This window comes from Lates calcarifer, linkage group LG6, assembly GCF_001640805.2.
Source record: "Lates calcarifer isolate ASB-BC8 linkage group LG6, TLL_Latcal_v3, whole genome shotgun sequence".
NCBI lineage: Eukaryota > Metazoa > Chordata > Actinopteri > Centropomidae > Lates > Lates calcarifer.
The window spans coordinates 6,925,487-6,953,114 of NC_066838.1; the positions used below are offsets into that span (position 1 = coordinate 6,925,487).

Consider the following 27,628-nt stretch of genomic DNA (forward strand, 5'->3'; position numbering starts at 1 on the left):
CAGAGTGACTGACCATTTAATGATCTTCAGAAGTTAAACAACAATTTATTTTACAGTTTAAAATGTCCTCATGGAGGAACAGCAAAATACACTCAAAATGAAGATTGATCAAAAGACAGTTTCATATTAATCACCGTTTTAAGTTTGTTTTTTGTATTTTCTTCTCATTTGTTTATCAAAAATTATAAGTGCCTTCAACATAACCATGAGAGTATTCAGCTTGCAGTCATAGAAATATTTACACCACAAAACTGACAAGCATGGTTTTACTTTCAGCATCGGTTTCACGCGCCTCATCTCCTGTCTCTTTCAGACTGCTTTGTTTTGTTGCACAAAACAAAAATAACGACCCTGAAGAAAGACAATTATAAAGGGGAAAAAATACACAAGAGCACAGGTTAAGGACATTAGTATTTACAGCTTGGCTCAAGGAGACAGTTAAGGGAAGGGATGGAGACAGATGATCAACACATCCATTAGCGGCATGATGTCAAGTTCAAGTCACATTCTTTGCCTTTATGATTTTACTTTACCCTTTAAGATTTGAAAATAAAGCATGCTATAGCAAATCTGTCATGAAGTCACGGCTTAAATGACCTCAGGATGCAGTCCTTAATGTGTGAATGATTTCCAGACAGCAGGGGGCAGTAGAGGACCACATCACGGATAAGGAAAACAGGATTACAAACGCAAAGGCAACCCCTAAAATACAATACAATGGTTCCTTCAAAACGAGGATACAGTTCCAAAATGTAAAAGCACTGTAGTAACAGAGTTGGACTGATGAACAATACCCAAAAAAAGGAATCAAGTCTGCCCTCCGAGTGGCAAAATACAAAGTCACATATGAAAATAGGTTCTGATCAAATTTTGTTTTAGATACATTATGTGTTGAGCGTTAGCAAAAGACATTTTGGCACTGAATCAATTTAAAAAATATTTTTTGTGAATATCACTCCTGGATCCTGTACAGATCCTTAACACCGTTCCCCTTCATGCCCTTGCCCAAAGAAAAGAAAGAGAGAGAGAAAGAAAGAAAGGAAGAAAGAAAGAAAGACAGAGAGGAGGAAAGAAAACATTGAGATTTGATGATCTGTCTTGTAAAATAATTCACTTGGTCTCTCCACATTGCTTCAGTCTTTAAATATTTATAATATTTACAGTTTCACAATTGTCCACAATACCCTTAGGCTTAAAGAAGATGCAAACAAAAATAAACAAATTAAATATTCTTTATATAGTCCCCTGTTGAGGCATTGAGTGTAAACTGTACAACTCTAATCGTCCCCTCATGAGTTCCTGGGGTAGGGAACACTTCGGGATGGAGAGTTGAGTCCGGAAATGAAGTAGAAGTTGCCTGATGCAGAAGGAGCAAAAGCAGTATGACTGATCAGGCTGAAATGATTCTTGATCATTTTCCGGGCAATGATTTTTCTTTTATCTTGCGCAAGCATGGCTGATCATGAGAGTAATTCCATAACATGTATCATATTATACTCAAATCTGTACAAAGTTCACAATTTTTTCCTTGACATAGTGCAATGACTTCTCACATCATTTGTCTTTTAAAAAAAAAAAAAAAAAAAAAAAAAAAACACAATCATTTTTATGAAGGTAAAAAATATCCCATAGGAAGGTCTCAATCCATAGCTTTATGAATACTATGAATTAGAAAAGGCTATGCACAACACCTCCAAAAATGGCAAAAATGAAATGAGTAATCAGAAATGATCATCAAAAATCCCAGTTTGACCCTTCATATCCTCTCCATAAAGGTATAGTTTTTGGAATTCAATGTCATTGAGTGACTTAAGGACTCGGTGAAGTAAAGGAGAAAAAGGTGAGTGCATGCTAAATTAGATTGTTAAAAAAGTTAAACTCATAAAAATATGAGGCAATTCCAGTTTACAAAACTGGACGAGTCCAAAAGGGCTGGTGTTGGCTTTGTTCAGGAAAAAAATGGAGGTAATTAAACAGAGGCAATGACAATCATGAGGTGAGGGGAAATGCTGGAGATGCTGTTGAGAAGGTCTGGTGCCAGGCGTGAAAGGTGGCTCTCCGAGAATTCACACGGTGGGAAAATCTGCACCACATAAGCTGGCTGTGAATCCAGAGATGAAAAATAATATGATGAGAGAGAGAACAAGCTCCTCATAGTACAGAATTTCATTATGAAACACAGGTTGAACTAAAAGAGGAAAAGTGTAAATGCAAACAGACCTGATTAGAGCCAGGGTTGGGCACATTGATGATTCCAGCTGCCTGTTTGGCTTGCAGGTAGGTGATGAAGCCACTTTTCAAGGCTTGTGTTTGACCAAGGACATCTTCTTGGTCTCGACCACAGGGTAGAGCCAGGAGCAAACAGTAGTCACTCTCCACCTGTGGTAAATAATAAGTCTTGATTATAAATGTAAACGTAAAACATACATCTAGATCAAAGATAAATGCATTATTTTACATTCTCAATCAAGTCTTCATATTAATTAGTCTCATTTAATATATTAACATTTAATTTTAAAACCTGCTGCTCAAGGGTAATAAAGAGCAAAACACTCACAGTCATTCTGCGTGCCACACTGTCCAACTGGGAAGCCTCAAGCCTCATTCTCTGGACGATACGGAGAAGAGAACCTCCCTCTGGGGGTGGCAGAGAACGCTGGGCGAGGATGGTGTTGCCAGAAACAAAGTGCAACTGGACAGCAGCCTGGTCATTCTTCAGTGCCAACAGACCTTGCCATACAATAGGATATTTCTGTACAAAGAAAACACAAACAGGTTGGAAACTTATTTTGCTCTCCGGTATTGTCTTGAAAATATATCCCATGCATGACGACAGTGCTGGTCCATCTGTCTTCCTACCGTCAAAAGCTGCACCATGTCAATGGAACGGTGTCCTGTATGTTCCAGCTTAGCATCAGGCCGTGGCTGCAGTGAACTTGATGTGGGTACTGCTGGCGGAGGTGCTGGCAGGAAGGCTGGGGGGCCTTTCTGCAGAGACAGATCTGGCTTGTGAGTAAGACTCATGGGGGACGTCATGGGAGACTGGTATGAGGGTGAGACTGTATCCCCTGGTATTCGGGAAATGTGTGAGAGGTCAGTAGAGGTAGCATGACGAAGATGGGAACTCTCAGGCTTGGAATCACTTCCTCCCCCATGTGACTGAGACATTTTACCCCTGTGACCCAGGTCAGGCTCCAAAGGGACCTGATTTAAAAAATACACCAATAAATAAACCAAATTAACAGAGCTACACATATTTTGTATGAATAATATGAGTATGATCTATAACTTCAAAATGCAATTGTACATACTACAAAAATGTTAGAATATTTGCACAAAAGCACAGGTAATAAAAGCATATCAAATGACCTGTGAAGATGCAATGCCTTGGTTGGCCAGGCTGTGTCCCGATGAAGGATGTCCTGGAAACTGAGATGGGAAGCCCCGCATGTCCCGATATACTGGAAAGGAGCCCACACCTCCTGGATGCATCAGCTGAACCCCATGAGGGTGAGGGGACACCATGACAGGACTAGATGCATGGACTCCCCGGATTCTACTTTCATTGGAGGGTGGATGTATCAGCTTTCCTTCTAATGGTTTGAGGGATTCTTTTGCAGAAAGTTCAATGCCCTTCCCCACTATAGCACTCTTTGAAGGCCCAGAAATGTTGCTTGAAGACGTTGTCCCAGGATCTGAGGTGCGTGACTGTCTTGTTTCTACAACGGCCTGCTCTCCCAGTTGCTGGTGCATGAGGATGCGCTGGTGCATGTCTCTGTACTGGTCCATGCGTATGCTTGGATGGAGCCCTCTGTGATCACTGTGAATCAACATTACGTCCGACTGAAGCTGGGGCACTGATGGTCTACTAAGGGCTTGGTTAAAGTGTCTGGGGTCTTCTTCAGTTACATTGCTGCTGCCACCACCTGAGACTGACCCCTGGGGACTTGAGTGAGACTGCAGTACCATATCTCGGATGACATTTGGCTGCGGTGTATTTGAGCGCTGCTGAGGCCCTGGGTGGGGAGAAGATAAGGAGTCACCTCGCCTTCCATAGTTCCCAGATATTGGTGGGGTGTTCATCCTGGCTTCGTGAGCCATTGACTGGGTGACACTGTGAGGCTGAATTATGACAGAGGACTGTTCTGAGTGTGGGTGATGCATACTAGAATGATATGTAGACATTGGTGGCATCCCATGACCTAGAACAACAGATGTTCCAATAGGGGAACCACTCGGAGGCCCCGCTTTCACAAAGGGTGAAGGGGAGTGAACAGCTGTTCGTGGAGACTGGGGTTCTTGCTTGAGGTGGAGAGCTGACCGATCAGTTGGGATGCCGGGGCTGGGGCTCATGCGGGTTCCAGATAACGATGGGTGGTGTGGACTCATGACTGGGCTGAGGTTAGACTGCTGAACAGTTTTGCCAATGTCCATCTTCTTTGATTCTGTCCCCAGTCCTCTCTTGCCATGCTGCTGCTGTATCACAGCTTGGTTGTACATCAAGACTTGAGGAGAACTAACTGGCTGATGGAACATCTTTACAACACCACCCTGGGATGATGTGTGATATGGAGCTTCAGATTTGTCACTCCCTAGACTCTCCTGCTTGGTACTGGAAATAACAGGTTGAGAATTATAGGACTGGCCAGTCAAGAGGACCCCTGTGTGTCCATAAGTTGTATGAGCTGGGGCTACTTTTGGGGTAGGTGACTGGGATGATGTTATGAGTGGCTCCTGCTTTATCTGAGATTTAGACACAGATTGCTGAAACTCTATATCACCAGCACTGGCTTGGGGGATCTGACTAATTTTGGCTCTCATCCTGTGAGAACCCTCAGTTTTTTGACCCGAATAACTCAGAACAACAACACCTTCTGATGTATTGACCCTTAGGCCCAAACCAGAGCCTGTACTGTAGGGAGTGGTCTCAACAACTGAGCGCCCTCTAGTCCCATCTTCTACTATATCTATGCTGTGGTAGCGATTATTCTCATTGGAGTTTGATCTAAATTTTTGCTTGGGAATAGATAAGCCAACACTTCTGTTGCTTAGGGAAATTCGTGGAGTTTCCTCTGTATCATAAGGCATTGGAATTCGACTTATTACTGAGGTAGCAGGAGAAATAATTGTATGTTGGGTCTTCTCTCCACAGTTCTGCTGGGATTCTGTCAGTGGAGAAGGTTTGTGGTGTATGGGCTGGATGGGGAAAGGTGGTCTCTCTTCAGGATGCAACTGTCTTGAACCCAGCGTATCAGAGCGATTTTCAATCTCTGACATCCGTGAAGGATCTGACAGTGCAGATGTAACTATGGTGGTGGGTATGGAATTGCTGTTTGATGCAGACACATATTTGGGTTCCATTAGAATTTTTCTTAAGGTACTCGAACTAGGGTCAATATCTGAAGCCTTGGTGTCAGGGGGCATTGGGGGATTTGTCGAAGGGGTTCCAATTGCAGTTGATACAGAGGGAGTTACCACTGTGACGTGACATGAGGATGCAACATATATTCTGCTTTCTTCAGATCTTTGAGGCCAATCAGGCGAAAGAGGCATTTTGGCTGACCGCAGCAGGGGTACACTGAACTGGGATACAGTCTGAGGGCGAGCAGGAGCAGGGGTAAGAGTAGGAGTAGATTGCTCTGCTGCTTGGGGATGCTTTTTACAGCTGGAGATGTTGCCTGTGCCTGAATGAAAGGCAGATTCTTTGGGTACAGGCTGTTCAACCTCAGGCTGTTCTGCCTCTTTAGGCGTGTCTACAGTTATAGCACTTGTAACATCACGCCTACAAGTTGCAACAGCAGTGACCACAGAAGCTGCTGCAGTTACCCCTGCTGTAACAGTAACTGCTTTAGAATTGATGGTTTCTGGGTCCTCTGGGATTGACTCAGGTAACTTTACTGGAGAGGTTTCTGGTTGTGAAACGTCCTCAGCAGGATCCCCTTTCTTGTTAGCTGCACATTTACGACTTCTTGATTTCTTCGGGGTTTTTGCTCTAACTTTGCCTGTTTTCTTGGGTGTTTCAAGTAGAGGGGGATCTTCAGCTGCCTTAGCCTCTGTCATTGGCCCCTTTGGGCTGGGTGTTAAAGGACCATCATCCGAGTCTGCTGCAAGAATATTGTTGATCACCATGTGTGTTTCAGGTTCCATAATTTCATTGGAGGAGGGGGATATCAAAGATTCAGGGGTAGGAATAAGTGCAGTGTAAGTAGGAGGAGCTGTGAATCCATCTGCATCTGCACATGTTTCTTCAGCTGTAATTGAATCAATAGCAGCTGCAAGTTCAGTTTCACTTGCAGGATTAGCACGCTTTTCCTCCTCAACCTCAATTTGTGGCTCCACTATGACAGGAGGCAATATGGTAGGTTGTACTGAAGGTGGTTCCTTATATGGCCGAGGGGGTTGCTCAACTGTAAGTTTGGCAATATTTTCAACTGCCTGCTCTAGCTCCATCTGCCGTGCCAAAAGGGCAGCAGCTGGATCAGCAGGAACTTCAGGTTCTGATAGAGTGTCTTCCTTTTCCTGTACACCAAGCTCTTTTGATTCTTTTGGTAAGCCTATCACCTTTGTTTCCTCATTTTCTTGTGCTACTGTCTTGGTTTTTGTGATAGCAGAAGCTTCAAATGACTCAGGCTCATCATCCTCTGAACGAAGTAAACCTTTTACGTCATCAACACTTACACGAATCTCAAGATTTTTTAAGCTGTGCGATTTGTCTTCAGTGACCTGCTTGGTATTTCTTTTCAACCTTGGTGTTTTCATTTTAACACTCTTTTCAGGCTGTCTTCTCTCAGAGGAGCTGGTGTCTGTCTTTTCACCATCAGTAGGTTTCTTTCCACAAGAATCTTTTAAATCTTTTTCCTTTCCATGTACCAGTGGGCTTGCATTTTCTGTCCTTTCTGGTAACTTCATTAACAGGTCTGAATCAGCCTTAGGCTTAAGTTCTAACTCATCATGACTTGCCAGATCAGCTAACACTGTAGGGCCACCAGACTGTTTGTCTATTCTACCTCCTTTCTTGTTAACTGCAGGAGATGAACTTAGGTGAGTTTGTACTTTCTGGGTGCGGGGTGAACGCCATCCCTCAGAGGCTTTCACAACCTCCACAGTACTTGGGGTCTCTTTGACCTCTGTGTCATCTTCAATCATTTTCTGCTGTTCCCCTTTCACTGGTGAGGCATCCTCACCTCGTTTGACACCTCTCTTAGGTGGACGTCCTCGCCTAGCATTGGTAGATGGAATTTGCACATCTTGCTGTATTGGTTCTTTATCAGCACCACGTTTGCGCATGGAGCGTGATGACTCAACCACCTCTTTGCCAGCTTGGTCGTCTTCAAGTGGCTTGGCATAGACAGACCTTACATTCCTGCGACGTGTTCTCCCATGGATCAAACTTGACTCAATGGTTTGTTCAGAATCTGATGCATGAATTGGTGACTTGGATGTTGTTTTACACTCAAATGATGCTTTTGGTGCTTCTGCTCGAGGAGATGAGGCCCTTTTGAGTTTCTCTCTGTCAATCCGTTCACTCTTTCGTATTGCAGGTTTCTCAGTGGCAACATTTTGGGAAGGCTGTGAGGTACGCAATACTGATAATGGTTTTGACCTTTTACTCTTGGGCTGCCTGCGGTTTGGTAATGGTTTTATTTCAGCCTCTAGTTCTGGCATACATGCCTCACTATCTGTCTCAGTCTTCTGAGATTCCTCAATTGTTTCCTGATTTTCCATTTTAGGTTCTGTATCAATTTCAGATTTTTCTTCAATTTTTGGATAGTCTGTATAGGGAAATTCTGCTGTCTCTCTTTCAAACCCACCTAGGCAACCACCAGGAGTGGGAGGCTTGTCCTCCACAAAAGGAATGTGTTCCACTGTCAAACTATCACCACTTTTGATTTTGGGTTCATTTAACTCTACTTTTGTTTCCATTTCATTTTCCGGTTCGGAAAGCGCAAGTGGAGGGGTTATGGTTAGCTTAGGAGCAAGTGGTTTGAAGTTTTCCGTAGGAAGAGAATGAGGTGGAGATGACTCAAGAACTGGTTCAACTTTTTCTTCTTTGACAATTGACACAGGCTGGTCTGAGGATGGAGTTTCAACTTCTTTCTTTTCTGGTGACATTTCTTTAGGGGAAGGAACAGATGGCGACACGGACAAAGTTAGTGGGGGGCTGACTGATTTGTCACCAACCTTCAGTACTGGCTCAGATTCCTTATCAGACAGCACGTTATCACAATTCTGCACTTCATCTCTTTTGATCTCGGTCACTATCAAATCATTCTCTGTATCAGGTGGGGTATGGTCCTTGTCCTTTTGTTGTTGAAGCTCCAAAAAACGACTGTGGAAAAGCACTATGGGCTCTTGTGGGATATCACTTCCCCCAGATTCAGGCTGTGACTCAGTAACACCTGGTTTACCAAAGGGCCTACCAATTCCAGGCTCTAAATCTTGGTCTTTACGTTCAAGATGCTGCAAACGCCGGGAATCCTGTTCAAAGATTGAGCTATGCAGGAAGCGAGAGGCAAACAGTTCCTGGCGTTCTTGGTCCTGTGGCTTAAGCTCCTCCTTTTTATTGTGCAGCTTTTCCTCAGAGTCAGTACGAATCTTCTTCTTCTTCATATACCAAGAAGGAATAGGTCGAGGCGCTAGCTCTACCTTGTCCTTATCTGAGCAACTGTGGGAGGTTGGAAAGCGTGAGGGAAGAAAGGACCAATTATCTTCCCTGGAGGAATACAGCGTCTTGGCTCTTTCAAGGAGTGCTTTTGTATCAGGAGTTATAGTTTTATCTAACGCAAAAGAATAAAACTTATTCTTTTCCAAGGATCCTGAAAGTTTAAGGTCTGTCATCCTCTCGTCACGTTCCCTGAGGATATAAGACAAGGAACTATTGGGCTTGGGAGAGATGTGTTTATTTTCTACATCATCATCTGAATCAGACTGCACTTCACCAGGTTCTAAATCCTGGCCAAGGCGTTTGCAAATACTTTCACGTTTTGCAATATCACTTGGGAAAGTCATTTCCATTCTTAGTGAATCAGACTTGATCCTTCTCTCCCAGCGTTGCATTAGCTCCTCATCACATCCAAGCAAGGTTGTCTTAAGTTTAGGGAGGTCAGTGTCAGAAGACTGAAAATGTCTGGCTGTCAAGCTCAAACTGCTTTTTATTGACTCTGTGTGTGAAAATTTATCATCTGCCGGAGATGATTTTCTTTCTTTGTTAATAACTGCCACAGAAATCGGGGCAGCTTCATCTTCCTCATTGGCAGAAAAGTGACCAGTTGATATTGATGATGTCATACTTTGATAAATGACCTCATTCAACTTTTGTGAGGTTGCAAAATTACGCTCACTTTTTGCAGTGACTAGTTCAAAGTCAAAATTCTCCAGTTTCTTTCGTTTAGAGGAAGAAAACTCATCACTGGCCATATCCTGAATTGGTTTTCCAACATCATGTACGACATAATCCTTTTCAAAGTCCCGAGTTTCATTACTTGGTGGGTTTTCAAACTTGACTAACTTATCAGGATCGCAGAGCTTGGGTCGAAGCCATCGACTCTGTTCAATTTGTTTTGTACCAATATTAGTCTGGTCAACGTGCACAAAGTGTTCATCTCCGTCATCGGAGTCTCTGCACTTTCCTCTCCCTTGTTCATTTTCTAACAAAACCTGTTTCTGTTGTTCTTTTAATTCATCCAAATCTAGACTGCCATCATCTGACATCTTTGTGAGACTGGAACTGTTTTCACTTTTTGAGCTCTCTAAATCCATTTTAAGGTAAGTAGGATCTAATTGATCTGTAGAATCTTCAGGCAGCTCCCCTAGCTGAGACTGCCGCTCCAGAGAAAGGCCTACAGAGTTGCTTTCACAGTCTCTACCATCTTTAGGACTGTTTACTGAGACCGTCCGGACACATTTGTCCTTGTGGTGCTCCTTTTTATGCATCCCTTTTATCAAAAGGTTCTTATCCAAATCTGTCTCCTTAGCACTGTTCCAGAGTTTATGAAGTCCAGGTCTACCAAGGTCCTCCTCACTAGTTCTCTTTTGTCGATCAGTTTTCCCAGAGTCTTCAAAGCGCCTTTTCCTTGCAGCTAATCGATCAATATCCACAGAAATACTGCTGTCAAATCCCATTTCAGATTTTCCGTGTTTTTTGGATTTGACTTTAGCATCCTTGTCAATAATCTCCACTAAACTGTGCACATTTTTGTCTCTGGGCACCTTTCCATGCTTAGGGATATCACCTTTCAATGGTTCTGATCGGAACGGTGGACTCCTCTGGTCAGCTGAGGGTGATGCCAATCTAGGACTGTCACTCCCACCCCTCTGCATCTGTTTTTCTTGGACAGCATGACCAATCAATTTTCCTTCTTTTTCTTTAACACGGGTTAACTGCACAACACAAGGCAGAAGGTCTAAACGTCCTTTGCTTGAGTTTTCCTTTGGAATTTTACTGTTTTTACTTCGAAGAACAGACTCAGGGCTAACATCTCTCTCAAGCTCAGGTTCCATTTCACATGGTTGGATAATAGGTGATGCAACTTTGAGCTTCTTAAGCCTCTGTTTTTCACTTTTGTCCTTGTCCCCTCGATCCTTACATCCAGCCCGCTTCTCTTTTTCAACCAGATTCCCTCTTTCAACTTCAAAAAGTCGATCCTTCTCAAGTTTGTCAGTTTTATTATACCTTTCAGAGCGTGCTTTTTCAAGTTTTTCAAATCTCGGTGGTGAGATTGAGCTGCAGCTACCACTTCTATCAGAAGATCGACAACAAATGCGGCGGTCTGAATCACTTGGTATCCTCTCAGAGAGTGAAGGGGATGCAGTGGGGCTAGCAGGACGACGAGTGGCAATGTGAGATGGGCTTTGGCTTCGCTCAATGGTCCTCCTCCCATGATCACGTCCACGATCTGTTTCAAAGCGCTCCCTCTCTCTTTCACGTTCCCGTTGCAAATAACTATATTTGCGAATGTCCTGCTCATACGGGTCAGCTCTGTATTCCCGATACTCCCGGGGATCTTCAAAGTATTGTGGATCGTAGTAATCTCCCTGATATGGGTCCCATTCAGTGTAGAACTCCCGACTTCTCGCAGGGTATTTACGACGTGGATCTTCAGTATATGTTCCTGTCGTTCGCACATTTTCATAATATTGTCTTTCTGCTTGAAATTCATATTGAGTTCGTCGATCATCCCTGCCAAGAAATAAACCCAAAGGAACAAGCTATAATTTCATCACACTCAATAATTTCAGTTTTAACATTAAGACAGAACTTAGGTGAAATTAGTATCATTCCTTCAGCAATCTACACAAACCTTCTTTCAGAGAGAATGTCGTAGAAGTCTCGAATATCCTGGCCAGATGCCTGCATTGAGCGATAGAAAGCCATCTGACTTTCTTGATTGGCAAAGTCCACCTAAAAAACAAGAGAATTTTAAGTTGCACTTTTTACAGCCTGTCAGACATTGAGAGCACAATATATTACCATTTTAGAGTAAAGCTGAATCTTACTTGCCTTGATTTTACTGCCACCTATCTTCCACCCCTTTGTATCTTTGACAGCAGCTTGTGCATATTCAATGTTGTTATACAGGATAAGAGCCATTCCTTTCATTCTGTCAAATACAACCTGCGGAAGACAGAGGAAAACAGAGTCACAAAGTGCCAGAAGTAAACAATAAGCAACTATGGGGGGAGAAAAATAAACAGACTTACCTTGACAACATGTCCATAGCGGCAGAAATGACGAGTAAGAAACTGCTCAGTTGTATTTGACGCTAATCCATCCAACCAAACACACGTCGTGGGCATACTCTTTCCAAAGCCCAGCTGAAAAAGGAAGGATGAAGTGTCAGGTTGCAAGTATTTTATTTATTAAACAGCTCAAAGAATTCAACAGTTCATATAAATTGTGCTCATAAATAACAAAGTATGATTGTGGAGGACAAGAATGTGGTAGCAGTGTGAAGACAAGATTTAAAACTAAATTAACATGAATATTCTCACCTTTAGTCTGTTGTTACCAAGGTACTCGCCATCCATCTTCTTTATGGCCTTGCAGACACTGGCAATGTCGCAGTATTGTAGAAAGGCATACTGTGGGGCTCCATTCACCTTCTTAATGTCAATATCCTTTGGAGATAATGAAAACAGAAATGTTAACAGTAAAAATGGGAACCTCAAACTGTGGAGGATGGTAACCACTGCATATAGCCTGATTCTCAACCACTTACAACATTAACCTACCACTATTTCTCCAAAGCGTTGAAAGATATTCAGCAGGTCATGGTAAGTGGTGGTCTTCTCCAGGTTTCCAATGAATAATGTCCGTGTTGCTTTTGGATGAAATTCATCTATCCTTTCATCCAAGGGCCGAAATTCGTTCTCACTTTCTGTCTCTGAAAAATAAGTTCCTATTGTAACTTTGTGCATTTTGATAATCATTGTGTTTTTACTTTTTAACAGCAAAACTTACCAGGGCCATTCCAAGCTGTGACGTCAATTTGCATGCCAAAAAAAAGCTTCCCCTTTGATGCGCCCAGTGCTTTCTCTTGGTCCTCTTGCTGGCGGAAAAACACAAGTCCGTAGCGTTCCTCTGAAGCTCCGTGGATTTGTACAGATGTGACCTTTCCATGTTTCTTAAATTCATGGAACAAACCATCCTTCAGGCTTGTATCTGTAGTAAATATATCAAATATTTTATTAAGTATGAGTGCAGAAAAAAGTATCATTACTAAATAATGAACTATTTGTGATAATATGTGTCAATATTTGAGGGATATATAGGAATACAATGCATCACTATTTCGTGCATATAGAGCTCTATGTGCCTGCAGGAGCACCCCATCACCAACCTGTAGAGCGCACAGGAAGATTCTGGACCTTGATGCCAAAGCTTTTACGTGGTTCATCCTTGTCAAGGGAGGATAAAGGAAGTGCTGAGGGTGCAGGAACAGCAGCAGACTGCACTGAGCGTGCCGGGGAGTCATCACTTGAACTACTGCTGGAATCACTGTCGCAAAAGAGGAACATGGACTTAGAGGAAAAAAATGTGAGGCTTGCAACATCCTCTAAAGAACTTAGAGATAAAAGGAGGTTAATTTATGTTACTGTCACTGGCTGTTCACTTTGCCTACCCATGAAATACTTAAGAATAAAGCCATTAATAGAAAACTGAAAAAAATACAGTGCTACACTGGAAGTGCTACATATTCTGTCTCTAATTATTCATAGTTTGGAGAATACATGCTACTAGCTATATTTCAATGTGCAGTCAAGAACAGCAGTTAAAATGTGGTTTCTGTAAACACTGACTCAAAAAAGGTGACAAAATGTGTGGTTGTTCTGGCCAAACTAGAGGAAAACAACAGAGGATTAAGTTTACTTATTGTACTGAAAAGGCAATATTGTGCACACATTTTAGATTTAATATATAGAGTAATGCATTTGCATTAAAGCTTGTGCAATGCACTGTGAATGTGTCTTTCTACTGTTTAAAACCGCAATCTCTGTCAGCTGCATAGGAAAAAAACCTCCCCCTTTCTCCTCCCCAATTGATATTTATATAGCACCTCTGACTGTCAGTATAAAAAGATGGATTTGACTGTGGAAAATTCATGGCTGCCTCGTGCACCTTTTTTCCCAAACCATTCCCATGCCTGTCTCAGCTTTCTAGGCCCTCTGCTGTTTGTTTCCTTCTCACTTTCTCCTCCTGTGCTCAGACACTCCCGGAAGTGCTGCTGACGGAGCCTGGCCTGTGGGAGTGGGCAGGCAGCCAGCACTGGCCAGAAATTTCCAGTTCCAACTGGATCTCACGGAGGGGGGGAGCCATTACCCATACAGAGAGGTAGGCAGTGAGAAAAATATACCAGCCGTCTCCTGAAATTCCCCCCATAGCACTACCTTGTCAAGCCACATGTGTCGCTACATGTCGATCAGAGCAGTGGACTCCAAAGGTGATGCAGTTTAACAGAAAATAAACAACTGCACGAGTGAGGTGAATTAATGCAGAGGAGCGAATCCCAGGGGCAAAAATGCTTATGTTTTTTAAAGTGCAGACCTCATTTACATTTGATTATCTTTACCTAATTATTAATTTATTAATTGCTTGTACAGTTACTACTCAACAATAACCCAGATTAACTAATGAAGAGAAATAAATTTACAAGAACTTCAACACAAACATTATTACAACAAATGCAGCCACACCAAGGAGAGCACAAAAACAGCTGAACTGGCATGTCAAATTTCAAACAGAGCTGAGACCAGATTGACTGGTACAAAAACACACACACACACACATACAAACTGGCTGCCACTGTTGTGTTGACAGACATTTGGTTGTAACACGAGAATTAAAACACACTCACAGCATGCCAGGAAAACATCTTAATTACTAATAGTTATGTCTGCAATTGATTCAACCAAAGGTCAGGGTGTTTCAGTTTATTTCTCAACTTAAAAAAATATACTAGAAAATACTGGATGAGATTTCTCTGGCAATGAACAAAGTGGTTCATTTTGTCCAAGGTACATAAAAAGATGTTGGTGACACTGTAAACTTGTATATGTATCTGTGGTCTCATGACTCATCAATGGACTGAATACATGCAACTAGAAATAACCTCAACACCATCCTGATGAAGGTGATATGGTTGAAAACATTTAGTGAATCAAGCAAAGTGCACTGGAGAGCGAGTTTTAATTCTGCAAGAAGTCAAACAGTTCTTAACTTAATCCTAAATAAGAACAATGGTAATAAATTCATTCAGATCAAACCATAAGTCAGTGGAGCAGCTGCATTTAACAAAGGTTCTTTTCCAGAATTTGACCCTTTAGAAGTCAACCTAGTGAACACAGGTTTGTCATCTGAACAGAGACATGGGCAGAGTGGATGTTTGCAGACTGAACAATGCTTCAGAGTTTACACATTTACAACTTGTGTTAAACAAATGGATTTGAAATGATGGAGCTGCTGCAAATCTATATAATGGACCTTATACATGGGGTCATCCTTACCCATAGATTACTTTTAATTAAAACCAGAACAGGGTGTACATCAATTAATTTTCCCTGTCTTTATGCATCTTTGTAGTGTTTTTCTAACGTGCAGATGCGTGAAGATGATTGGAGCATGGAGGCATGTTCACATGAGCCTGTCATTGCAGCAGTTACAATTTAAGTGAACTTTTGAAATATGCAGCCTTGTCTGTTTTTGTTTCAAATCACTGCAAAGCATTAAAGGCCAATTCCATTAATCATCCTTGAATGAAAGTAATGATACAGTATCTGCTGGAGAAACAGACTTAATGACACAGCATTAGGAGTTATGATATGTTGAAATGGTTAATGTTATAAACCACAGCTTCTGCATAGACGGATGTTGTGCAACAAAATGTTCGTAATGGGAGTCCCCACTAACCAGTGACAGAAATTAAATGCACACACAAAGCACACAAAGCTGGTGTACAGCTGCAGAAATACAGCATGAGTTTAGCCTTGAATTCATGTTAGGAAAATTTCATTATGTTTAAAAAGACACTAAGCTCAAAAGAGTAAGCTAAAGAATTCTGTTTAACAGTGTGTATGGTGTAAAGGCAAGGACGGTGGCATTGTTAACCTTCTTAAACATGTCCAGTTTAATTTTGAAAAATACATTTTACAGTAATTTGAAGCAGCATTCACTGTCACTGCATTCAAACATTTTTCTTTAAATGCTCTGTCCAGCCCCTGTTCAGGACCCGGGTGCACAGAGGTAAACAACAGTCATTCACATAGCAAAAAAAAAGTCTTGACAGTGAGATTGGCTTCACTCACCTGCCACTCGTGCTGCTGCTGGTACTGCTGACTGAGTCTGAACTGGAAGAGCGACTGCGGGAGCCTGACCCACTGTGGGAGCGTGGAGGACGGGTAGCCTGACTTGCTAGTCTCTGCGGAGATGGATTTCGCGAATGCGTTGAGTGCGGAGACCGGCTGCGACTGTGGCGGTACGACCGCTCCCCACGTCGACCCCTGTCCTCCCGGTAAAGGTCCCTGTGAACCACACTGGCCAAAGTAAAGGGTTCCCTGGTACGAGACTCATAGCGAGGCTCCGGTGTCTCAAAGCGACAAGGGCTCCTGCTGTGGGATCGGTAGAAGCCGACCCCGCTGGACGTAGATCCTCCGCTTCCTCCCGTCGTGGCCCCTGCTGAACCACTTGTTCCTGTGTTGCCAGCAACAGCACTAACGATAGTTCCACCGACTCCTGACGACACCGTTGTACCGCTTCCACTGGAGGTACCAGACCCGCTTCCTGCTGTGCTCAGAGTCCTCTCTCTTGCATCACGATAATAGTCTGTTTCGTAGTGCCGCTGGCGCTCAAAACTGCTACCAGGACGCTCATGATGTCCGTAAGTACTGTGATCATATGCCCGCTCCCGACTTTCAGCAGTCCTAACAAACAGGAAGAGAGAAGAACAGCACATTACACTCACATTAAAGATATTTAGGAAAGTTGCTGGCATAAAACAGAAGACAAACTAAATGATCAGGTGTCTCTGGTAGGGTTGTCTTAATTGGACACATGGGGAGACGGGGCACTAAAGTGGAGTTTTGAGGAGGGTCGATTTTAAGCATCTAAAAAGAGAATTATTTACCAGCCTACAAACTGAACTAGAGGGAGGTTTAAATGATTGAGTGTTTGAGACAACTGAGCATTAGGTCTTGCATGTTTTCTTAGCCTAACTGTTTATGACTTGGAGATTAAATGTATCAGATCTTTCTGCCACCACACCAACCACTTATTTCTATAATGAAAAAGTTGTTGAGTAACTGTCTCTCATGCATTTCTATCAGCTGTGAGGTGCTGACATAAATTTTAAGATGACTTTGTTTGAACATATTTTCTTTGAGTGCAGATGTGTTTTCATTCAGGAATCAAAGAAATACCTGTTGGTATATCCTATTGTAAAATGCAACACATTTTATCGAAAATACAATCAACACAGATCAACGAGAGGACATTTTAAACAAACATGCATTCAGTGTTTAATAGAACAGAAATCTGCAGCTTATTTCAAAGTTTAAGATGTAACAGACTTGCACAAAGATAACTTATAATAAAGGGAGTTAAATGAGAGACTATGACTTTATAGATTGCCAAGTCATTCTGGTCTTGTAACATCTGGCAGCTGTAACAAAAGCCACTTTTGAGGCATTTTATCATTCATCTGAGAGGCTTTGTTGAAGGTTTTTGGAGGTGACTTATGACAAGTCTTTTGTTTATGATGTTACACAATTTGACACCATTTGTTCTCCTGACAAAAAAAAGCTCCTCAAAGCATCTTTTATGAAGATGCACATTAGAAATGGTGCAAAAAAGGATGTTCTATTCAGACCTGAGCACCCTCTGTCTGAATAAAGCAATCAGAATTTAATTTGTTAATACGACTGCTGTGTCATTACAGCAGTCATATTACCAAACTCCCCGTAATGAGCAGGACAGGACAGCAATTACCACTGTTTGAATTCAGATTAAATTATAATCAGCAAATTAGCCATGATGTTCCAACACAGGGCAGAATATGTTTTAATATAACAACAGTTACAAACCCTCATTATACTGGTAATTAAAATAAGAGAGACTGTGTTTTATTCTTTGTCCGGTTCAAACAACAGCATGAAAAAATTCAAGGCTGTAATGGGAAGCAACCCTCAACTGTCAAAATGTTAAAAACTTTATATTTCTGAATAATTTGCTACAAAATTATTTAAAATAATATGAATGTGTATCTGTACATATGCAGGTATATATCTGTGCTGGTATATGAGTTGTACTGAATGGGTTTATCTATGAGTTTCTGTAGATCCTATAAAAAACTGCTACAGGAATAGTGTTTTGTACTATGTGACGTGTAACTAAGAATGAATAGAATGAGTTAGTAATGAGTGTGTCTATATTATCATAGAAATCAAGGCTGACTCGATGGAAATCCTAAAAGTAATGTAGTGTTCAAACCAGAAATGATGCAACCTGGTTGATGAGCATGGCGTCTTTTGGTTTCCTGTTCTAATGTCCATATCATCTCACTGTGACATTCTTGGTTTGAGTCTGGGCAGAGACAAAGGTCCCAGGCTCCTCCTTCTCCCATCCTCATATATGTTACACACCCATTCTCCTTCTACTATGTAATGAGGACAAGATGGTTTAAAGAAAAAAAATCTTGAGTCCAGACTGTAATCTAAGTTTCAGTATGATCTGCTCTGTTTCCTCTCAGGTTGATAATAATCATATCAAGTATGAGAAAAGAGGTCTGAACCTCAAGAAAAATAACCCCAACTGATTCACAGATTTTCCTTGCTGATAATTACTAAAGGAATCCAAATATTTTGGATCTTTTATTGATTTGGACAATCAGAGATGTTCTGACTACATCTGTGTAATGAATTCTGATCACTCCCTGGCTTTCATGCCGCTAAACTGTCTGTGCCAACAAAGATCTCTATGTACAAATCAAATAAATCTGCAGAAGGAGAAACTTCTGAAACAGTTTATCTCATTAAAGAGAAGTTGGCAGCAGCTTTTGGTTAGTATTTTCTTAATAGTAGTGCAAAAGAGGGCACAATGTGTTTCATTTTGAATCTCAAGCAAATGTTTGTAATTGCTTCCTTCAGCAACATACTCAATGTTTTTATGGGCTCTCTTCTTTAATGTTTTTATTTTTATGATTTTCCAACTTTCTTGCGCTTTACAAGTTTGAAAGATGTGTAATGTGGTGTTTCCTCTGGAGATTATCGATTCATTGCTTTGGATTGTACTAATTTGTCAACCAGTCAATGGGGAAGCTGGTCCTCACAAAAAAGAACAGCTACAAACATTTCAGTGTTTTTCAGTAGTTTTCTTAAGTCTGGTCCTGGGGTTACTCAAAGATTTGAGGATCTAAATATGTGAAGTTACTGAAATGATCTGCCTGCATTTCAATCTGAGCTTTTAGAAACTAACCTGGGCTACATCAGGTGCTAACAAAAGGCTGCTGTAATTTCTCTGAAGATATATGACACAAGCCGTTTCCTTTGCACCACAGAAACGATCTGGTGAATGATCCATAGGATGATTTCCTTAAAATGTCCAACCTGACCTTTACACTTGACAAAAAACGTTTTACATATATTCACATTTTACTGCTCATTTTAATAGGATTTTAACAGACTGCACTCATCCTTAAACCCCTGTACCAAATAATAAACCCTTTAAAAATGACTCTCATTTTAATTTCATCCCTCGCAAAGATATATAATTTTTAACTGGGCTAAATTTTAAGTCTACATCAAGTTAATATTATTTGATGAAAAGTTTGCACGATTAGTCTCTGTGCAATTATTTGACACTAAACTATGATAACAATAAGATATGAGTGTAAGAGATTTGACATAAATAATGCTGACTAACATTATTTTAGGTAATAAATGGAAATCTTGCTTCACACCACATTGTTTTGCTGTAGGGCACAAGAACAAGAGACTGCATGGGATGCACATACTGTCATGTATGTAGAGATAAACTGTTTTAGGAGACGGCCACAATGTCTGTATTTCACTGCACTATACATAAAGTACAGCAGGTCAGGGGCAGATTCTGTTTTAGCTTATTTGATTTAATCATGTGTGTGCAGGATTCATGAATAACATCTATGGCATAACGTTTTCTGCTGTGAAATTGATGGATTACCTTGACCCCTAGATGCTCTCGAAAATGCTAATTTGGTGGCGCAGGCTCGCTGCTCAATAGATAGCTTTCAATTTCACTTCAATTTCACTTTACACAAAACAGCTTCTACATTATTCATGGAGCTTAAAAATAATTCAGTTAGACTTTTTTTGGCAGAATTTCCATCAGTGTTTGATTATTAGTCTGCTCTGGTGCATGCTAAGCACATCAACTGTTTTGGGATTACGTGAACAGCATAATTATCAGGATGCATTCCAGCAGCATGCAAAAGAGGTGTCTGATGTGGAGGCTCAGTCATGTGGGAGTAAAACATGTGTTTCAATTTGATTAAAAATTTCCAAAAGTGTTATCAACTGTTTATTGTTAAATATCCTTCTGCTAACAGTTTAACTGTGCAGCTGTGGAGCATCCTGTTGTCTCTGCAGACTAAAGCACAGACATGGAGCTGGGGTCGGTTTTTAGTTAATCTAGTAAATGAAATACCTGACAAATAAAAGTAATCCATCAATTTGTTGCAAAAATCTTGTAAACCCAGTCCTACCATCAGTCAGTCCTGCTCACTGATTTACAACATCACCTACAACAGTCTGATACAACCAGAAGAATCTCTGACATCTCACAGTAATTATCATTTTACTGGCCAACCCTACGAGGAGCTGTGACACCCTGAGTGTGAATTCAGTCAGGAAACTTGGATGGATGTTAAACATCTATCTATATACATATCTGCTGCCACTTACTACAGTCAACTCTTTACAAAGTGTGAAATGCTACAAAAATAATTTTAAACGTGTTAAATTTCTCTCACAGTTTCTCTCACAGTTCATGTCTGAAAGAGGTTTTGAGTCTGCTCCCTGTGACAGGTTTTACAGTATTTATCTTCTACTATCCTCCAATAAAAACACAAAAACTGAGGAAATTTTAAAACAGTAACTGCAAGGCTGGGACAAAAGATACTGGGGCTGGAACTAATGATTATTTTTTTTATTACTGATGCACTGATGCATATACATATCTTTTCTAATTAATCAAAAAAATGTATAGAATAAGAAATTTCAGCAGTTTTTCCTGTGAGATATTTGTCTCACCAACAATCCAAAGAGTATTTTATCTAAAATTATTACAAACAAATCCTCATGTTTGTCATTTTGCTTGATAACACTTTTTGTGTCTTTTTGAAAGACACAGGGAAAAAGACATACTGCGTTTATTTATTAAATCTTTGAAATTGTATATTTTTTCTAATTTCTAATCCTTTTTTTACTCTTCATTCATTATTATTATTGCACGTTAGTCTTTTTGCATGTTCTCTAGAGTATGCTGCCCCCGCTTCTCACTGCACATACTGCAAATATGAGTATGTGAAACATCTTTGAATCTTTAGGTTTGTTTCCACAGGCCAATCCTTGTGTCATATTAAGATGTGTTTTGCTTTGATCACTCATCAACAACTGCAATATGGATCTATTGATCATAAGGAGGACAGGGGATAGGAGCTGAAGGTGGGGTCAGGTAAGAGGAAGAGAAAGGAAAACGATACAAGGTAAGGTACAGATTTCTGCATTTAGACACACAGGCAGTGACAATAGTTTATGTACCAGCTACTTCGGTTAGTGGGGAAAAATGGAGAGAGACAGGGGTTCAAACTAGGGGGTTAGAGAGGACAGCTAAAATACACAGGGCAGGACATACCAACCTTTTGAGAGAGTGGTAACTTGACCTATAATTCCAAATACAATCTAGGGAGATAGAACTTTGTGAGCAGAAAAAATGGGCAAAAATGTTGAGTGGAGGGGTAAAAAAACTGAAGCAAAATTGTTCACAATAGCAAACGTAATCCTTGTCTTCAGGGCAGGGGTCCTTGTGTGCACAGATGAGCTGGAGTGTCCATTTGCGTTAAAATGATGAAAACAAACTTGGTCTTGTACGGATCCAGGTCAGGACATTTTGTATGCTGGAAAATGTTTATTTGAGTCTATATATCCATCCAAACACGTGGGGAAAAAATAAGAGTTGCACTTGAGTCCAGTGATATAAATACATGATATCCAGGAGTCCGTTTTCACTAAGTACTGCAATGTTGATTCCCCAACATCAGTGATGGAAAAAGTCTTGCATCGTCATTTGTGAAGTCCTGCACGTTCCAGTTTGATCGAACTGTGCACAGCAGTAAAGTAGTCAAATTCCTTTGGTAGAAGGAGGGAAAAAACGGCCATGGCAGATTAAGAATAAAGAAGTCTCTTAATGGTAATCCAGGTTTTTGTTCATGGTAGCGCTGTAGTCATTCCCTGGGTGGAGAACATTGAGTTTGAAGCTCATGGACGCTTATGTCTGTCGTCTATCATTTACAAGCAGCAGAGCCTGTTTGCAGTCCAAACCTGAGCTGAGTCAATGAGAAATGCAGTTCATGGCTGTAACATAGTCCTATGATTGTGTGTGTGATTGTATCCAAGGTTTAGTTATAGTTCCACATTCAGGAAACAAGAGATAATCCACAGACATGAGGTGAGGTTATCTCCAACATTGCCAGTCACAATTTCCAGCTTTCTTCTTTGAACTGTACGATCCAAACAGAGTCCATCTTGGTCCTCGGCAGATCTGTGAGTCTCAGGTGTTAAAAAATAAAAATATCTCCACAAAAATAAGGCAGAAAAAAAGTCATTTGCTCACTTGTTATTGTGGTCTCTACTGACATGGATCACCAGCAGAGGTCTCCCAGCACTCAAATTGAAATGCCCTGATCTCAGACATAATCCCAAATAAAATCAAAAACAAAAATAAAAAAATAAAGTACCAAGAAAACAACCCATACCTTTAGCATGATAGAGTATCCTTTTGGTGTGTGGCCAGTATTAATCCAACAGTGGGGAATAAATATCCTGTGTACGTTATCCACATGACTCCAGCCCACGAGAGAAGTGAACACCTCAGTGAGGTGTGCACCATAATTGAAAACCAAATTAGACTAATCCAAACAATGGTGTCTGATACATATAATGTGTGATCTTGGTTGTTTTGTTATATGAGGAAAAAGGGTGACATTAATCCATCGAGCAGGGCATGTAACTCCAGATTAGGGGAATCCCAGGGATGGCCGTTGGACCACTCTCTCTTTTTTTCTCTCTCCCTCTCTCTCTCTCTTTTTCTCTCTCTCTCCAGAAATCTCCAATAATCCTGGGATATTTTACGATATCCAATCTTTGCCCCGTGTTTTCCGCAAATGATATATCCACCTCACAGAGATGTTTAAACTCACAAAGATAATCCCCAACAGCCATTTAAACTACCCCCTACTCACTTAAGTATCAGATACACATGTGTACAAAAAATGCTTTCATTTATCTCAGGGTCTACCTGTCAGTATGAATCCAGGAGCGCTGGCCACGCTCTGAGGACTTTAGAGGGGATCCCTAAGAGATTTAATTCTTGAGCATGAACTTGTTTTCTCCTCTTTAACCCCCAAACAAGTAAATGAATAGATGGTGGAAAGATGCTTGGAGGTAAGGTGTTTACCAGAAACCACGGTTCCCCCTGCCTTCAGAGAAACTTTGTCCACTTACCCGTCTAGTCTGCGTTCATAGCGTCCATCTCTGCTGTGGAGCGACGTGGGGGGCCCATACACGGCCCCCCCTGCCGCCCTTGTGAACCCTGATACATCCCGGCCACGAGAGCCTAAGGACAGACTATCGTCCAGCCCCCTCGCGGCACTAGGAATCGTTCCTGGTTCATTGTAATCAGTGCGCAGGTCTCTGTCCCCCATCTTGTTGATAGCATTATGAGCCTTCTGAGCACTTTTAATGTCAACAAAATCCACAAAGGCTGCGACTCCACCCTCTGAACCCCGCTTGGGCAGGACCTTGACACTCTCCACACGTCCATATCTAAAGAAAGCAAATGAAAAAACAAAGTGATCATCAGGTTTTCAATTGCATCTGTGTTTATGAGTTTTGAAACAGGATATTCAGTTTGAATTATTAGTGAAAATCGTGCAGTTTGTCAAATGACGACACCTTTTTCAAAGTGCTTAGTGTGTGAGTGTGTGTGTGTGTGTGTGTGTGTGTGTGTGTGTGTCTGAGAAGGGGTGGAGGGGTAAGGTGGCTTTGCTACTCTGATTTTCTGCTCTGTGATACGTTCTTACAAGGCAACAGTAACCCAGCAACTGGACTTGAAACTGTGGCACAATGCATGTTAATAAATGCATATACTCTCCAGTATTAGCATATTGTTTTGTAGGAGGAGGTGCTTTCAGCTCTGCTCTGAGCTCAGGGAGAGAACACACATGAGGTCTGGGCAGCTTTTACAAAGAGGTGATATTTCCTGATTTGTGAGTTTTAAAAAAAAAACTGTATGCATTATGCAACTGTACATGTCTATTTCACTCAAATAAAATAACATTTGGTGCAATTTTACAAATATATCCTAATATAAATCCCCACCCCCTACTTAAATATAACTGATTTAAATACAACGAAGCTTTTAACACATATAGGTGAAGCATTTCATTGTTTCTTTAATCAGCCTGTAAAGGACAAAATGCCTCGCTGAATTGACTGATGTGAAGCCTATTACACTAAATTTAACAGCCCAGTGTAGGATTACAAAGCCTGCTATCATCTTTAAACGCTCAGTATTTCCCTCTAACAATCTCTCGGCCGTGCATTTTGTCTGTCCGACAGAGACAGTGGGGTGCCCATAAATTTATTGGCATGCCAGTTCCCAACATTGAACAGCCTCCGACGCCATTTTAGAAAAGCTGTTCACACTGCTTACTCATTCTGCCGTCCCCCATCTTCAATGACTTCTATCACACATCGGGCTGTCATGCACCTGCATGCTCTGACTACCTCTGGGTTACCGCCGGAGCTGAGACAGCAGCTAAAAGCACCGGCCGACACCGTTTCCCCTCCGCTACCGCAATAACATGCTGTCAGTCACCACCCTCCCCCCCAAAAAAACATAACCATACGCACATTAAAGCACGGGCTAATGTAAATAAAAGTACACGGAGGTAGAGCGGGACTGAGCGTCCTGCAGGGCTGCATGAACCAGGCACGGACCATGTTCATAGTTTGGCCGCTGCATCAGTTTACCGTCAATAATAAGACTGTGCAGAGCGACACATTATTATCAGATTGTAGATTTTACAGTGTTGTATGTTTTGGGGGGGGGGGGGGCTGTGCCTCTCGGTTACAGCTCAGTTAAACAGACATGTAGGGTTTCTGCTGGTAATTCAGCTGCTTTGGTCCGATATGGCGACGCCTCCACAGAGAAAAACGCAGCGTTGCTCACATAGGTAGACTGATGTTTTTCAGCAGTCTGCTCTGAGCACATATGGACGGAGAGGCGGGCTGCTATTTCCTTGACAGCCGAGTAGAGAGAGGGGCGAGAGCGCGCAGACAATCGTGAGAGCCACAGAAATACACATCTACATTTTCTGTCCGTCTGAGGAAGACAACAAAGAGCTAAAAGCCCAGAAATGCCCCGTGTGTGTGTGTGTGTGTGTGTGTGTCTGCTCTACTCCTGCAGCCCAAACAAAAACAGCATCTCAATTCCAATCTCATAATTGAAATATCGACGTGTTGTCTGATGTCTCTTCAATCGGATCAGGTTGTGCGAGTCAGCAGCTGTGGCGAAGCAACGCGCTGATAATGTGGCAAAGAAGCATTTAGTGTGCACAGAGTAAACAGCAGTGACCGAGCCTACTACAGCCTGACAATGTAGCAGATCAGTTAACACACAGCTCCGTGTTCAATCACAGCCTCCTACAGTGTTGCAGCGTGGACGGCGGCGTGATGTCGCGTCACCTTTGAGGTTTCACTGACTTGTGTTAGATTAGGAGGAAAAATCCCGTCTGTTGCAGCGGCCGCGGTGCACTCTGATAGATGAGGTACACGGTGTGCACATTAACCACGCTCTGTGCACACGTTTGGTTTGGAAGCAGTGACCTGACAAACTCACACGAGAGTCAAGTGAAACACCGGGAACCAGAAACACACAGACCTGATCCGGTCTGCCGAACATGCAGAGCCTGTTCAGGAGCTGCAGCTCCCCCGGGTTCAGGCTGAAGTTTGTTTACACTGTCTGAGGCTGTTCGCTGCACAAAACTGTTTTGTTTCCGCTCACCAGGTGGGAAGGTGGGCTGCTCTTACAGTCAGACTGTTACCTGGTGGGAATGTAAAGCCACGCTACATGAAAGTCTCCTCGCCTGCAAGTTAGTAATCGTGTCAAAATGGCAAAACCATATGTTGGCTGTCTGTGTGAGGAGCGTGCTGCTGCTGGCCCTGCTCCTCTCTGCCTCAGCTCAGATGCAGCAGCAGCAGCTCAGTGGTGGTGCTCATGGAGGAGCTGACAGCACAGAGCCAAATGGGACTTTGCTACAGGGGAACCTCCTGCTTCATCCCGACTTCACTAAAATGTGACACAACAGAGAGAGATGCTGGCCGTGCACTCGTCGTTACATTACAAAACAGACACACACACACACACATACACACACAGAGAGAGAGAGAGACGCACGCAGGGAGACACACGTCGCTCATTAATGTTTCTACTCACCGCTTGAAGTGCTCAATGATTTTCTCTTCTCGCACATTTTCGGGTAAATTTCCCACCCATAAATGTCTGGTTTCCCGGACCATACTGTGTGCTCCTGCTCCCCGATCATACAGATGAGTTTCCTATGTCAGTTTCTTCCCGTGCAAAATAGAAAAGCTTTGCAGAATAAACGCCGGACGAGGAAAAAAATACTCGGCGCAAATCATTGACTGGTCGTTGTGACCCAATGTAAACCATTAGGTTGGATCCCCGCACGCTGTTTGATACTCTTCACTGTTAAAGCGCGATCTTGCACCTCATGAACGCGCCCCGGACTGTTCCCGTGACTAGGCGCGTCCCTGACACCATGCGACCTTTGGGTATCGAAAGAAAGCATGTAGCTTCCTAAAAAGATGCAGCAACTTCGCTTGTAATGAGAGGCACACAGCGCAGGCGTGGCTTTGTGTGTGAACTTCTTTTTTTCTCCCCGATGAGATAGTCGCCCGCCGCTGCGCATGCGCGAGAAAACCCCTGGTTGAATGTTGGTGCTTTGACATCCGAGACGCTTTTTGACTCACAGGAGGATCCCATCAGTGCATGTTGGCTGTGGCAGGGCGAGGCACTTAGCATGTAGGAAAACTAAATTATTCCGAGAGTTGAATGTTTTATTTTAATGCACAGTGCATTTCACTTTTTATCAGTGGGGGAAAGGGCAAAATAATCACCCCAAAATGAACCATAGGTCCACATTTAAATAAAAATAACAGGAGAATTCAAGATTGTCCCTCTTGGCTGACAGTTTGCTGAGGTATATCAGTCATTACTAATAACTGGCTAAATACTAATGATTACAGGGTGTGTGCCGGTGCAGGCTCCAGCACTTGTGAACCTGAACAGAATAACTTGTTTGAAAAAATGGATGAATGGACTGATTACTAATAATCTATTAGTCATCACTAATCGTTTTACAATACTACATGCAGAGATTCAGACGTACAGGGTCTGGCGAGTTGAACCACCTCCCTTTAAAAGTCTAAACAGTTGTGTTGAAGACTTACATATATGCAGGAAGCAGGACACTAAAGGCATGTAATAGGCGACTCTGAGTGTTAATGATCAGAGCATTTTTGCCTGTGACACAAGACTCCATTAAATATCATTCAACTATTTTCAGCTCCCTAAAGACTAGACTCTATACATTTAAGAGAGATTTTTTTATCCTTAATTTACGAGCCCGAAGAGCCTGGAGAAACAACATGTGGGGCACGAGGGCTCATTTGTCACCCATCTGTATAATATCAGACCAATTACTGTAGCCTGTAAACTGAAAAACTCAGCTCTCACGTCCATAACATTAGGAATAGTTCTGAGGAACTGGGGAAATTCATATTTGTCACTTGTACA

At 42.0% G+C, this 27,628-nt stretch overlaps 1 protein-coding gene across 1 annotated transcript; it reads right to left on the minus strand.

Annotated features, from left to right (window-relative positions):
* Positions 1–26,803, minus strand: spen (spen family transcriptional repressor). The gene is made up of 15 exons (XM_018675161.2): positions 26,246–26,803; positions 23,251–23,571; positions 15,802–16,416; positions 12,840–12,997; positions 12,461–12,661; positions 12,232–12,383; positions 11,992–12,117; positions 11,701–11,814; positions 11,501–11,614; positions 11,301–11,401; positions 3,370–11,179; positions 2,860–3,204; positions 2,558–2,752; positions 2,221–2,379; positions 1–2,101 (listed from the first exon to the last, which is right to left on the minus strand). Exons 1-15 carry the CDS (start codon positions 26,326–26,328, stop codon positions 1,970–1,972), a joined length of 10,626 nt encoding a protein of 3,541 aa, XP_018530677.1. The 5' UTR covers positions 26,329–26,803; the 3' UTR covers positions 1–1,969.
* Positions 26,804–27,628: the final 825 nt, after the last annotated feature.